Source organism: Dermacentor andersoni, chromosome 1 (genome assembly GCF_023375885.2).
Source record: "Dermacentor andersoni chromosome 1, qqDerAnde1_hic_scaffold, whole genome shotgun sequence".
Classification (NCBI taxonomy): domain Eukaryota; kingdom Metazoa; phylum Arthropoda; class Arachnida; order Ixodida; family Ixodidae; genus Dermacentor; species Dermacentor andersoni.
The window spans coordinates 333,871,734-333,887,464 of NC_092814.1; the positions used below are offsets into that span (position 1 = coordinate 333,871,734).

Sequence of the window (15,731 nt, forward strand, 5' to 3'; positions counted from 1 at the left end):
TGTTTCAAAGTACTTTTTTTGCGTATTCGGTTCACTGCGGCCCAGTATGACTTGGTGAATATTACTAAGTTCAGTCTCTGCCTTTTTTAGAATAAGATGTATAATCCTGTTTCACAGATTTAAAAAAGAGAATGAACTAAGCCGAAGCAGACGCCGTCAAAATCCATGATGTCGCGGCTAGGTGATGCGGGAACTTGAAGGTGGCGTCCCCACCAGTGTGTATCAATCTTTAGCGTCTTTTCTGACATGCCAGGCCTCTACTCACGGTTCAAGGGTGGAATTTCCGGCATTGCGTAGGGATCTTTTACCAATACAGCTCAAGTTGTTTCTCTCTTTAGCGTCCCATTAAGAAAAAAACCCAAACGGAAGAAACCCTACAGCCTTCATTTCCCAGTAGCTAACTGTACGTTGTGCAGCCCTTATTCGCTGCCGTAAATACCACCGCTTGTGAAAATGAAAGCGCTAAGAAAGAGAGGCAGAGAGAGAAAAGAGAAAAAGAGTGGGTCTTCTGGCATGTGGTTTAGTTGGTAGAGCGGCCATGACGACCGACCTAGGCGAAATCTCTGTCGAATTTAATTCAACCTATGCGAATGCCCCAAAGCACCTTTGCTGAAAGTAAATTTTCAGAAAAGCCTGGGCGGACGGTGAACGACGAGTTTTGCAGCCAAGTTTTTCAGGGAGTCTGAGAGGGGCCGTTTGGAGAAAGCAGCCCGATCTGGGGCGCACCAGGAGCAGGAAGCTGCACAACGACAGTGCACCATGACAGAGATTGTTCCGAACACTCAAGTTTCCCACGGAAACAACATGGTTTCTACCCTACTTGTCATATCTGGCTCCCGCTGAAAAGTGGCCATTCTGGCGTGATTGCCTTAATCCAGCTTTACCCATTACAGGACAGTGGGACATAGACGTCTCACGTGATGTGCGCGAGCGTTTAGCTTATTTGTTTGGTGCCGCCTTCTATGTAAATGTTTAGGGGGGCACTTCATGCGGGAATAATTTTGGGAGTGGGCGCTTAGGGGGCGTGGCAAGAGGGCAAGAGCTAGAAAATTTGCTTTCATTGTGGGACTGGTTCCTAAATTTGGCGCACATTTCCTCACGAGCGGAAAGTTGTCAAGATGCCCGGTAAGTTATTCCTCTTTCCTGCGTCTAGATTCACACGTTTAGCTCACAACAGGCACCCACTTTTGTATCTTGAGGCGATAGCTAGCCCGCAAACCTCATCCTTGGGAATCTACATGCAGGAAATCGCTCATGCCATTCGTGCTCAACGGATGGCCAAGAAGTTCGCACAAACTTTTTGTGTGTGGTCTTCCCTGTGCCACTTTGCCCTTCGTGGTTCGGTTTTTTTTATGAGAGAAGTTGCTACATATAGTTTTTCATTGAGAGACTAGAAGTTGAGCGGAACAAATAGACATCACTTTTCAAGAACGCCATTTATTATACGCAACACATGTCCGTTGCACTTTTTAAAAATAAATCGCCTGTTGTATAGAAGTGAAATTAGTTGCAAACTACTCCTAAGCACCTCATTTAAGCATACCACATAAAACATTTCAAGAGGTTTCTTTCATGAAGGAAATAGTCAGAAACAATTTTAATTGAGACGCAAAAGGGTCAGTGGAACAAATGCATCCCTCTTTCTTTTTTTTTTTAATGAACGGCTTCGGGTAGAGGAATGAAATTAGTTATAAAATATTTTGAAGGACCCCATTTATACCATGCAGAACGTTTAAAGAGTTTTGCTAAAATAAACGCCATCCTACAATGGGTTAAATCGCAGAAAAGTGTTCGACTACTTCCAGAAAGAACACTTCCAGGACATATTCGCAAAGTGGCACGAACGCTGAAAACGCTGTCTTAATGTGTAAGATAACTGTTTCAAAGGAAACAGTGTTTGAATGCATATCGATAAATTGCTTTCTTCAAAACAGAGGCAGTCTCGAAGGTTGTTGATGCCACCACGACCGCGCAAATACTGTTCATGGACGTATAATTCCTGAAGGCAGCCGGCCAATGGCAAATGGTACTTACGAACGAAAAGCATTGTAAATGCGGCCCTAGTATTTTCTTTTTTTTACTTTTGCTCCAGTTTGACGATTAACGTTCCCATTTTGTAGCCCAAGTTCTCGCGTCCGTATTATTTGATGCATAGAGAGCATTTAATTTTAGAGGCTACGGGAATAGATGAAAAAAAAAAAACAACGAAGACGCACGCACACAACAGACACTTTCATGCCCTGAATGTAGCCGTACCTCATATTCACACTCTCGCTCCGTAGACTCGCCACGCTTCCGCGACGCACTTGACAGCAGCGGGGTGAAAAGACTGGAACGATATTTCTTATTGTTTATTCATTTATTCATTTATTTATTATTGCGACAGCAATTATATGGTCACTCCAGGCGCATTTCTACCGTCCCTATAATGTTGTTTTATACCGTCCCTATAATGATGTTCCCTATAAAGTCCAAGCTCAATAACACTGTCGCCGCGCGCCGTTAGTGTATGTGCGAGTGAAACTTGTGCCTGCCAACGATCGCGGCACAATCTCGCACGCCCAAGGCAGGAAAGCGGGGTGGAAGCACGCCGTCTTTCGCCGCGCGCGAAGCACCGGGGGGAAGTGGAAGGGGGCGTTCTACTCCGGCGGCTGCCGCGTGTGGTGCGCGCGGCCATGCGGACGCCCATATCTTGACAGCGATCTGCAATGTGGACTAAGTGTGCGGTCGCGCGGGCCTCATCTTTATTGCGATCGGCGATGCGTACAAAGTGCGCCGAGTGCTGGTAGCCTCGCGTGCGCCGTGTTTTCGACGCTCAGTTCGCGTTAAAGCGAGACGCAGCACGAAGGTCAATTCGCTCGCTTCTACTGCCGCGCTTCTTCACTTCAGCGTTTTCACAGCGAGTTTCCGCAGTCGTCTAGTGAGATGTATTCATGTTTACCAGTGTGCTCGTGACACCGTACTCCTTAATTCGGTTAGTAAGCGAATGTTTACAAGGTTGTACGGCCAATAACACTACTGTTCTTGCTTCGTATAGCTGTCTAGTAATTTGCTATCGCAATCGATGCTCCGCCTTTCGACCAAGACAACGAAAATTTTCGTTCTCTTATTTTTACATGCTGCAGCCCATCTTGGGCTATAGCAGGAGTGGTGATAACGTCTTATGTCAATTAGAGACAAAAAAATGGTCATGGGCAAAGAGCAAATGTTTCCGGGAATTTCAACGTTCAGTTGCTGAGTGGAAAAAAATGTTTGTACATGTCAGTCCTGCAGGCGGCCATGGCAAAATATTCAGGCTATGAGAGCTGCGAGTACAGGAAAGTTAAAAATATTTCACGTTTTTATCTAAGCCGGTACAACGTGAAGAGTTAATTTAGGTGTGCCGGAACTTTATGCTTTCATTGTGGCGACGTCTTGCCAGAGTTCTTAAGTTCAGACTAGAGAGGTTAGAAGTTGACAAAATCACCGCTGAAACACTCCGTACAGATGGCTAACGAGCGAAGTTGAAACGCGCGGCCCCGGTGTTTATCACTGGGTTAATCCCGACGGTTCGTTAAACGACGGCTTCGTAGGCCGGCTACCGGATCCTCGGTGCGCCGTTTCTCCTAGTGCTCGGCTGTACGAGCCTGTTCTTGTGCCCGGGCCAAGGCGAGCTCGTTCCCGGTTGCCCGCTCCTCAGGAGTACGTATGACGCGTGGCCTACCCATTTCGGAGCCGGATAGAAACAGCTGCGCGCGCGCTCGACTCCGACGGAGAGCAACGACGTCACTATTGACGCAGCTAATCGCGCGCCTCTCTTTTTTTTTTTTTGTGCATGCGCATGGGGTTGCGCCGGAGGAGTTTTCGGCGTGGAGGTGACAGACGGAGGGATGCAGCGGCTAGCCATATACGGCTTCGCTATAAAATACCTATCGTAGCTACGGTAGATAAAACGACCAGTAATTTTTTTGTCCACACTGAAGCTTCCTACTATCGTTTTTATGAAAAGGGTTCCAAACTATAGACGCATATTCAAGGATTGGGTGGATTATTGTTTTGTATGTTAGCAGTCTAGTTTCTTGAGGAGCCACACAAAGGGCGCGTTGGAGATAACTGGCTTGTTCAGCGATGTATTACATATTACATCAATATGCTTGCTCCACGATAAATTGTAAGCGAATAGAACTCCGTGGCAGTGATATTCGGGCACTGTTAAAAGCAAGGAGGTATCGAAAAGGTACGAGAAAAGAGAAGGAGCCAAACAGCTATTGAATGTCATAGAAACGGTTTTGGCGAAGTTTATACTCACCTGCCTGGTGTCACACCATGAGCAGAAGTGTGAGAATGCGTCATCAAGATTAATATGATATTCAGGAGAGTGAATATTGTGGTAGAGGTCCCAATGATCAGCATATATGATTCAGTATGCTAGTAATTATTTTCATTTCATTTCATTCTTTATACACCTTAGGACCAAGGGCATTACAGAGGGGGAGTGGTAAATACAAAAGAATGAAGAAGACAAAGACAGTTGGTTAGATGAGTGTTTAAATGGCACCTGTATATACAACATTAGCTAAGGCTTCACGGAACTGTTCATTATTAATAAAGCCTACAACTTCGGCGCGAAGATGGTTCCAGTCACGCGAGGTTCGCGGCAGGAATGATCCTGAAAAACTTTAGTGTTGCATGACAAAATGCCGACTTTGTGCTGATGCTCAATGCGACGGGATACACAAATTGGATGGGGGATGAGGTTGAGGTGATCTCGTAGAGTATGGTGATGGTACAACTTGTGGAAGAGGGCAATACGCGACACTTTTCTGTGAGATGCCAGCGATGGGAGGCAAAGATTAGATTTCATGTTTGTTATGCTCGCTGTGTGGTTGTAGTTAGCAAGAATAAAACGTACAGAGTTATTTTGAACCATCTCGAGGTCAGTAATTACGTTTTCATGAGCAGGGTCCCATACCGGAGTCGTGTATTCGAGTTTAGGTCGTACTAATGTTTTATATAACCAAAGTTCTCGAAAATATTAGGTACGTTGAAAAAGTTGCGACCGTGGTAGCCAAGTATGCGATTAGCGTTTTTAATTAAATTCTCAGTAAGAAGAGACCAGTTTAGGTTAGAAGTGATCTAAACACCAAGATATCTATATGAAGAAACTAATTCCAACGACATGTCGATAATGTAGTACGACGGTATTGTAGATGTTTTCCTAGAAACACGCATGACTTTGCATTTGTTAATATTGAGCTCCATTAACCATTCATTACACCAGTTCCCTATAGTGGTAAGGTCCGACTGAAGTAATTCAATATCGTTAGCATTGGCAACTTCTCTTAATATGACGCAATCATCAGCGAACAGATGGATATGGGAGTTGTTAAGCGAGGGAAGATCATTAATGTAAATTAGGAACAGTAGGGGTCCAAGGACGGAACCCTGTGGAACACCTGAACGGACCTCTGTAAAACCGGAGTTAATGCCGTTAGCACAAACAAATTGCGAGCGGTTGAGAAGAAAACACCTAATCCATTTCAAAAGGTTACCGTCTATGTTAAGTTGCTTTAGTTTATGAAGTAATAGTTTGTGACGCACCTTGTCGAATACTTTTGAAAAATCTAAGGATATACAATCAGCTAGTGATGATTTGTCAAGAATAGGGTGTAGTGCATGTGTAAATGATATTAATCGGGTTTCACAGTAGTAAGATTTCCGAAAACCGTGCTGTGCTGACGTAAAAAATGAGTTCAATTCAAGGAAATTAACTAGGTTGGTAAAAATATTACGTTCGAGCATCTTACAGTATGTACTGGTCAGAGAGATGGGACGATAATTATTAGGGGATGCTTTGCTGCCGGATTTATAGACTGGAATCACTTTGCATATCTTCCACTCATTAGGTAGCGTAGAATGGTCAAGGAATTGCTGGAAAAGTTTGGATAGTATGATGGAAGAATAATATGAAGTGCTTTTTAAGAATTTCGCGTTAATACAATCGTATCCGCGAGCAGAATGAATACATAGTCCATCAATAAGCTTACCGACACCGGATAGAGCAACAATTATGGAGGGCATGGTAACATAGTTACGGTGATGTGTACTTGGCATATGTGTGCTAGATGTGGCTGTGAAATTTTCTGAAAATGTACGGTTTGGTATGGTGGCAGAAAGGTCGGAACGAATTGGAACACCAGAAGAGTAGGTTAAGACAAGGCTGTTGTCAGTCGAAGGAATAATTGCACGCCAAAATTTTTTAACATTAGTGGTAAGCATTGAAGGGAGAACCTGTGATTCGAAGTGCTTTTTGGCGTCTTTGAGCGCTTGCACATATGCGTTTGACGCCGCAGTATACGATGCCCAGCGTTCAATTGTGGGTGAAAGCTTTGCAATGTGGTAGAGACGCTTCTTTTTATTTGATAAACGCTTAATGTGATTATTCTACCAGGGAGAGTTTGTATGAGTTTTAATGGTGCGTTGAGGAATGTACTGTTCAGTTCGATGGTTGACTATAGCTGTGAACATGTTCCAATTAGTTTGTACACTACGGTGTTCAAAGCCACCAAGGAAAACGCCAATAAAAGGGGATAGTGCATTATTTATGGCCTGATAATTTGCTCTATAGTAGTCTCGTATTATTTTTTTCTTCTTAGTTTTCGGACGGTCTAGTTTAATATTGAACTGTAAAAGCAAGTGGTCCCTAATTCCTGGCAGGTAAAATACAGGCGATACTATATCGGGTTGATTAGTGAAGACTAAATCTAGTGTATTCGCAATGGTAGGTGTTATTCTAGTTGCCTGAACGCAGATCTGCACGAGTGAGAATACTGAACACACATCTAAAAAGTCACGAGCTCGAGGTGACAGCGGGGATATTAAAGGGGGGTCGGTATTCCATGTGATGTTTGGTAAATTAAAATCGCCAAGTAGGAACAGCGGTGATGAAGGAAAGCGTGTTGCAACGGTGTTAACAGCGTCATAAAGTTCGTTACTAAAGTTTGGGGACGACGAAGGTGGACGGTAGCATACCCCTATTACAACTTTCCGATGATTAATTGTTATTGCTGACCATACTAATTCTAGTTCAGTGTGCACGTGTACGCATGACGTTGGTATATCATTGGAAATTGGGAGAAGCACGCCGCCGCCTCTCTGCGTGCTACGATCACAGCGATAGAATGAGAAGCGATGAGCATTGACAAAGATATCAGCGTCGCAGACATGCGCAGTGAGCCATGTTTCCGTTAGCTCGATTATTTTAGCAGAACATGTATCGATTTATGATGTGAGTGAGTTGTACTTGTTAAGGACGCTTCTGATATTAGTAAAAAGAAGCGATACTGAATCCGAGGATGTCTGGCCACTACCCCTCACTCGTCCCTAGGAAGTGTTGGCAGAGATAGCGGCAGAGGGCGAGCTGGCTTGTGCGCTTCTCGTATCAGTGGAAATGACAGCGGCAGTGATAGGGTATATATCTATATCTTGTGGCACGTCATTCATGTAAAGCAGAAAGAGGCGCGAGTCGAGGACTGCGCCCTGCGGCCTGCCGGAGGAAACATTAGCAATAGGGGAGTCAGACGAAGAACCATAATGCGCATATTGGGAACGGTCGGAGGGAAAACTAACAATCCAGTATAGGAATTTAGGATCAATTAGAATCAGGCTAATGGTGAACCACCATGCGTAACGCTTTGTACAAATGTATGAAAATTGTGTCAACCTGTGTACCAAGGCCTAGTGCATTAGCAATGTCGTGAGTGAATTTCCTCAGCTGAGTTAAGGTGCTAACACCACGACGAAAACGATGCTGACTGACTTAGTATGTTATTCTATCCCAGGTAGCCCATGAAATGTTTGTAAATTATGTGTTCGAGTAATTTGAAAGAATGAGAGGGCAGAGAAATCGCCCGGCAGTTAGTTAGCGTCTGCTTATTACCAGATTTGTGCAAAAGTAGAGATTTAGTACGTCACTACGAAGACGGACCAAATGCGGTTGCTAATGATTTGTTAACTATAACTGTAAGATAACGACTAGTCCAAAGGGAGTAACGAACGAACAAGGAAAGCATTGCAAATGCCATAAGGACCACAACACTTCTCACTATCGCGCTTTAACACTAAGTTAAGAACGCCATCAAGTGATACAGAGAGGTCACTAATAGCGGACGCTATACCGTATCGGAAAGGAGCTAAAGGTTATCTTGAGTAAAAACGAATTGAAAATATGAGATAATTATTTACAAAACTGGTATCAGTCCCACAAGGTAAGATGGATTGCCAACATATTTTTTATTGCTTTTCAGAAACTGAGGTAACGTTACTGTAATATAGAGGTCTTTCGCTAATATCAATTTAGCTTGAAGTTCCTCCTTCACTTGACTAAACACGGCGGTTTTAGCGGGATCACCGCTCCGCTTTGACTGCCGTAGAATATTTACACGTAATGACAAGTGTAAAATATCTCTCGTCATACATAGCTTAGCTAATGTTTTGTTTTGGCTTTAGCATGGACATTTACAAACGGTGAACACATGTGATAAAAAAGGTTTTCGCAAAGAGAAACTAAATTACTAACATGATTACCAGCATTAATGTGCACAAAGGTATCGATATTTTCACTCAAGGTATCAACAATGGAAGCATATTTCGAACGATCAAAGTTTGGGAATGAGGTGTACGAAATTCGGGGCATCTTTACCGGAGGAAAAATGCATACTGAAACTTCTCTATGATGCGAAATACCTTCAGTAACTTCACATTCTACACCGCCATCCACGAGGCGTTGGCTGAGAAAGATATCTAGGAGTGCTTCGCCTCTGGTAGGCTGCTCTCCTTTGTTTAAAACCAGTAGACTGTGACAGCCCAAGAAGCTCCCTCGATGAGCGAACCTTGCCACCAGATGGGGTTAATAACAACCACGATATACCTGGAGCATTAATATCACCCATGAGCACTATGTCTGAAGAGAGGATGTTGGGGTCGTACAAAAAAAAAATAATAAACGTGTTCAGACTAGATAAGAGGTCAGGAGATGAACCTGGAGAGCGATATAAGATGCAGAATATTACAGATCTTTTTCAGTGCGTACCTCACACCAAGTACATTCTAGTTCGGTCGGAGCTAGGATTACAGAATATTGTAGGTCGCATCTCACGAAAAGGGCTGCACCACCTCCGCGGCCGTGATTCCTGTCACAGCGTTAAAACCAACTCAAGAAAGAATGGCGCGAACGAACATGGACCAGATAGAAAACACGGGCGAGCGCAGACTAGGAACAATGGTTTATTTTGAAAAAAAAAAGAAACACGCAAAACATGTATACTCTGGCATAAACACGTCAAGCGAGGCCATCAGTGAGTCTGTATGAACTAGAAATTGATTATTTAACCACTAAACTTTAAGCTGAGACACGCGTTTATGTCAGGGTATATATTTTGCGTGGTTCTTCTTTTTTTTTTTTGAAACAAACCATTGTTGCTCGCCTACGCTCGCCCATGTTTTCTATCTCGTCCCTTTTCGTTTGCGCCATTATTGCTTCAGTATGGATTACCAACACTCCCAACAGTCAGTACTGTTAAAACCCAGTGGTGCTATTTCTTCATCGTGTATGTCAAAGTGTAGCCACGTCTCTTTGACGCCTATAATATGAGGAGAGTGACAAGTAACGATTGCTAAAAAGTCAGTAAGTTTATTAAGCAAGCCTTTGTCTTCGACATTAAGAACTTGTAGATTGTCATGTGAAGCAACAAAATTTAATCCAGCGTTATGGGTGGAACTATGTATGGCAGCGCCTGATGTGCGCCCGAATGCTTCAACAGATTTGTTAGTATATTCATCCCAGTTTTAACGTACGTTATCAATAAATGCATGATCAAATCGTATCCGTACAGAAGACCAGTGTCACAAAAGGATGTGGTAGCGTCCTGTAGTTTTTTACGGATTATGCGCACAGGGCTCGAAAAACCTTCCCTAAAGGTGTAGCAAGTGTCTTTGAGCCTGGGTGAATTCCTGAGAACCTGTATTTTCTCAATAAAATCTACAAACTTGATGATCACAGGACATGCGTTAGTTCCGCGAGTGATATCAATTCTGTGCTACCTTTCAATGCGTGGGCACTGCATCTTGAGCACATTCGGAAACAACAAAGAGACGCTTGAAAGCAGGGCGTGATTTGTTCGTCTTGTACTTCATGTAATCTATGCAAGCTGGCATTATTTATACGCAACCGAGTTTCCAAATCGTCCAGGCTCATAACAAGCGTATTAATTGCAACAGTAAAGTTACTCCGAAGCTGCTTATCTTTGTCATGCATTTATACTTGAGACGGAAGTTTAAACTTTCTCAGCCAAAGAACGCATTTCATTTCGTACTTGCGCAGAGTTATCTGTGGACAGAACTCATTCAAGAATATTCACACGAGATCCCAGCGCCTCGAAAGGTGAATCAACAAACTGACGGAGATACCTAATATCAGATGACATTTATTTCCTGACCATGCACAAGTGCAGCGCCTCTTAACCTCGGATGTAGGGAGAGAAGCAAAGGCTTGGTATCATATATCAGCATTTGGATTTGTAAAAAAAAAATAAAGCAAAACCACACGTAGTAATCAGTAACAAAATTGCATGCAGCTACAGGTATTCAGTTACTCATGTTTTGTATTCCGCTTCCGTGAGAACTTACTGCTGGCAATTGAACCCGCGACCTCGTGCATAGCAGCAAGTCATCCCAGCGGCTCAGTCACCTTTGCGAATTAGCTGCTTCTATAAGCAAACTTCGAAGGATCTGATACCTCGGGCAGCATTTGACAAATACTTTTCTTCCGTGTAGTTTTATTTCACGTTATTTCAAGTTATCGGACTCTGTCCTATAGCGTGTTTCTCAAGTACGAGTTCGGTACTGTTTGAAGACCACGACAAACGGAATGCAGTTACTTGTCAGCTTGATGCGTGCCCACGCATCGGCGGGAAAGTAGCGGGCTCGTTTATTCTACACATGCGCGGAAGTAGGCACCTATACGAGATACCTTTGGGTAATGAAGTCTAGAGAAACGTAGCCGCAGCGTCACTTCGAGGAATCAGCCAATCACATCATATTACGATAATTACCAGCAGCAGCATATTCATATACTAGCGCTTATTAGTATTGTGCAGGACGCTTGCAGTTGAAAATATTGTCGCCTAGTGGTGACGGTAAGAAAGCAGCAAAACTGTGACTGACGAAACTATCGTTTTATTGGGGAAACCTGCGCCCTTAGGAAAAGGCTACATTCAAGGAACAACGACAGCGGCGAACACACTCGGCGATCGGCGAAAATCTGATGTGCCGGTCAAGCGCGTCGGCATTAATACATGAGTCATCGAAGGTCCCAGAGTAATCGCTGGTGCCCGCTTGTCTTCCAGAAAGTTTTACATATTTCGCGTCGCACATGCAATCAGATTATGCACGCTTCGGTGACAGCAGATAGAACCATCGATAACATTCGAGAAACTTCCGATACATACGGGCGCGTCCCGCGCTAAGCGATAAGATTTCTTAGACGGTAAAAAGCGGTCACCCGAAAAACATAAACAAGCGCACGTGTCAATATGCCCCACATCCGGTGCCATGGGCATGATGGGCGCTGGCTAGCGCTCTTAGTTAACAGGGAGAGGCGGTCTAGTTGGTGGTCGACATCGGAATGCATTATGTAACCGCGCAAACGACAACGGACGAAGTCCTGTGTCCTGCGTGTTTCCTTCTTCGTCCATTGTCGTTTGCGCGGTTACGTAATGCATTCCAATAGCGCTCCTAGGGGCTAATCGTTTTATAGACATATACGAATAACCAGCAATGTTGGTGGGAGGGTGGCTGCCGCGATCGCTTAAGGTAGTATTTACACGACGTTTCTGTCTTTTCACATTTCTTTTTTTCATTATATGCAGGTCCCGACCCTAGAAGCCCCTCTCCCCTAAAAAAAATAAAAAAACAATACATAAATAAAATACATACTGGAAGCCGTGGGCGGCCGAAATAATTTACTCTTTTTTTTTTTACGAAACGGTCTTTAGTTTCATATCACAGGCGGTACGTATTTCGCAATAGCTTGGCAGAGAAGGTGGTCACGTGGGCGAAGGACATCGCGAAGTTTCGGCAATCGCTGCAGCTCGGCTTTGCTAGACAAAATATGTTTTTTTTTCATATAACGCAACTAGAATTGCGTGCTTTGAAACACCAAGCAACCAGGCAATGAGTCACTCCTATTTATTGGCAAAAATAGTGACCATTCCGCTGGTGGAAGTGCGCTGTGAGCATGCGAATCGTGATATCGTAGTAAAGCCCATTGTCAAATAAGGGTTTGTCACCAGGAGAGATAAAAACATTCAGTGCCGATTTAGCGGTAAATGCGAGAGAAGGCTGTTAGGTAGTGCGTCCCACTTCTCTGAGGTCCCGGATCCGTGTTTTAAACCGCGCACACCACATTGCAAAGTGTTGTTCAGGAGCTCGCCCGAAAGAAAGACGTCCTGCTGGTTCAAGGAGCGAAGTGCAGCTAATGGTGGTCCGGAGCAGACAACCGTCAGTTGCGCTATACGTGCATTATATATTATATCATATTATATTATATATGCATTATATAGTAATGCATTATATATATATATATATATATATATATATATATATATATAGAGAGAGAGAGAGAGAGAGAGAGAGAGAGAGTTATATCATAACAAGCTAGAAAACAATGGCGCCAAGTACAAGTTAAGGAAAATTAAGTGTACTTATTAAGCGTATTAAATAAATGATAACTTTGTAGAAATGAAAGTGTATCTAAAACAACTGGCCGCCGGGGGTGCACGCTCCCACGTCTTCGCTATACGCGTGCGACTGGTGCGATGATGAGCATCGCACGAGTAATGTATTATATATATATATATATATATATATACATATATATATATATATATATATATATATATATATATATATATATATATATATATATATATTTATATATATATATATATATATATATGCGTGTGTGTGTGTGTGTGTCACTGTCTCTATCGCTAATTACGCATTGACACCGACGTGCTGTCAGTGATAGAACGTGCAAGGTTTTAACGCCGTCTCCACTCTATGTATACTTAATATGACAAGATATGTGTGCCGCAGGGGTGGTGGTTTCGCGACATTCGCTCGAGCCTGTCCGGCTAATCCTCGTGCGTGAATTATATACTGCGTCGTATTCAGGGCTCTGTGCAACTCGTGTGCGCGTTGTTGACGCAGAAATATAAATTTATTGACGAGGTTTGCAAGAACTGTGCTATTATGCATTTATGCGTCTAAATGAATCATATAGTTTTTTTCTGTGCACCGATTTACAAACGGCTAAGTCACTCCGTTCACGTAAAATATAGTAGCATTACTATAATTACGCTTCTGGGGCTATAGATGTCCAGCTGCAGTTGCCGGGTCATTGACCTCAGTTCACTCGAGAAATAATTGGGCCTCGCATAGGGAAGCAAGGTGCTGACTCGCGATATATGGGACTCGTCCTAATGAGAGTTCGTGAGATTAACAGAGAATTATGCGAAGACTTTTGAGTAAATATTTGGCCGAACCCACACTCTGATGTCCTAGCCGCGGGCGTCTGCTCGCTCTCAGTGCGTTTAACATTTTTCGAAAAATAATATTAAAACGATAATCTACCCTTAACGCGCCAACTTCTTTTTCTTAACTTTGTTATGACCGTTTTCTATCTTGAAGGAATCAGAAGGTAAGGGAACAAGCGTTTTCTGCTAACAATATTGTTTATTCCAGAACTAAACAGTGAGGCAAACATGTTAAAGCTCATTAAACAGAAAATGCGGTGTGATACAAAGTGATGTTTACTAATTATTTCAGGTGGCTGGTTCGTGATCGAGCGCAACAGTGTTTTGAAGTGCGCAGCGAAGTGCACATAATGCAGAGCAGCATTTTGCACGTGTGCCTTTCTTTTTTTGCCATATTGGGGCCTGTTACACTTCGCTGCCCACCGAAGGTAATACGAAAGCAATCTGAAGGACAGGGTGAAGTTGTGCATGCATGACGCCAGGTTTAGCGGTCGCCTCTAAGCAACGCTGCCACTCATGATCATTTTGTTATTAGTTCGACGCAACGCATTCTTTTTGAGTTCCGAGTGCCACGAAGTTTTGAGCCCCAGATAAGGTGTCCCACGTAGCTTGAATCAAACATTAAAAATATGGAAATGCCACCTATAGGTGGACAGAATCAAGGTAATGCTGTCTGCTGTCGCTTGAAGATACTCAGATTATTTTTCGCATTCCGCATAATTACGTGAATAGTCCTAATTAATTATTCACCTTCTTATATAACATAATTAGATGAAACGTGTCAGTGAGAAAAATTGTAGAGTGGCATGACCAGCTCCCGATACAGCTTCCCGTTGCGCAATACATGCTGCATAAAAATTTTTTCCAAGCATGAGAGAAGCCCGCGAACCCACGCAACGTGCCTCGAGCAGCCAGTCGCGCGGCAATTTCTCGTGTATTCGCGGGCTGCTTTCATGCTTGGAAAGACACTTTGATGTAGCACGCATTCAGCAACAGAAAGCTGCATCTGGAATTCTTCACATCAGCCATAAAACGTCCGTAAAGAACAAGGTTTTAAAAAATAACAAAAATAAAAGGAAGAACCAATTTGCAATATTCCACTTAGCATGTTCAGCAAGAACCAAACGTTAAAAAAGAACATGCAAAATAAATTAACACAGAGAAAAATGCCTACTGCGATGACAAGGCCAGCGCCCCGGCATATTAAATCTGCCAACGCCCAGGAGCATAAAGGCAATCATAAACGTTCTGTGGAAGTTTATCGCGCAGAAACATGTGTGCTCAAAAAGACCGCTGCACCTGAGAAACGGACAGTAAGAATGAACAGTCACAGAACACTAAACTAAATACAAAACAAAAAAATCATTGTGAGTATACGTCGCTGAGTTAATAAAATAAGTGATTAGACAAGTACACATACGAGAAAAGAAACAAATAGGAAGCAGAGAGCGCATGCAAAAAAAATAAGAGAGAGAAAGCCCAGCCTTCGATTATGCGGTATTCCCAGCGCACCGCGTTCAAGTTTTACTTCAGGATGACCTTCGTGCAAGGGTTTCGCGTCAGAACATTAACAGCAGAAGAGACTAGTTGATAGCGATTCGTCTGCGTCAGTTCTCTTGACAGCTTTAACACACTTATTAGAAGCAAAACCATTGCATCCTATGGTCTCAAGGTAGACACACAGAAAAGTGCGTGAACAGCGAGTTATTCGGCTTGAAAACGTTGTTCTTGCCGTGACCGCGGAGTGCGCTCAGTAATTCCTGGTCTGTCGGTGAGCGCGACACTGAATGAATACGGATGAAAAGGTTTTCGACTGTTATTTGATACGGTTAGAGAGAAAAGAACTGCTTATCTATTGTACGACACAATTTTAGGACTCGCCACACATTTATTTAACCGTCCATAATGTGTGTTTACTATCCGTGGCCAGCTTTTCTATAATCTTGTCCTTCATCAATGCAGAGAATCTATGAGCCGTATATCGCATAAACAAAACTTTTGTTAATCTGGACCCGTAATTCTAACAAACAATTAATTAATAATTTATTTTTTAATTATGGGGTTTTACGTGCCAAAACCACTTTCTGATTATGAGGCACGCCGTAGTGGAGGACTCCGGAAATTTCGACCACCTGGGGTTCTTTAACGTGCACCTAA

The 15,731-nt window shown here is 43.2% G+C and overlaps 1 protein-coding gene across 1 annotated transcript in view; it reads left to right on the top strand.

Annotated features, from left to right (window-relative positions):
* The first annotated feature begins 1,118 nt into the window (after positions 1-1,118).
* The window catches only part of LOC129381271 (uncharacterized), an 85,841-nt gene continuing 71,228 nt past the window's right edge, over positions 1,119-15,731 (top strand). Inside the window, exon 1 of the mRNA XM_055064001.2 lies at positions 1,119-1,125. Within this exon, the coding sequence (XP_054919976.1) occupies positions 1,119-1,125 (7 nt within the window). The remainder of the gene's footprint in view (positions 1,126-15,731) is intronic.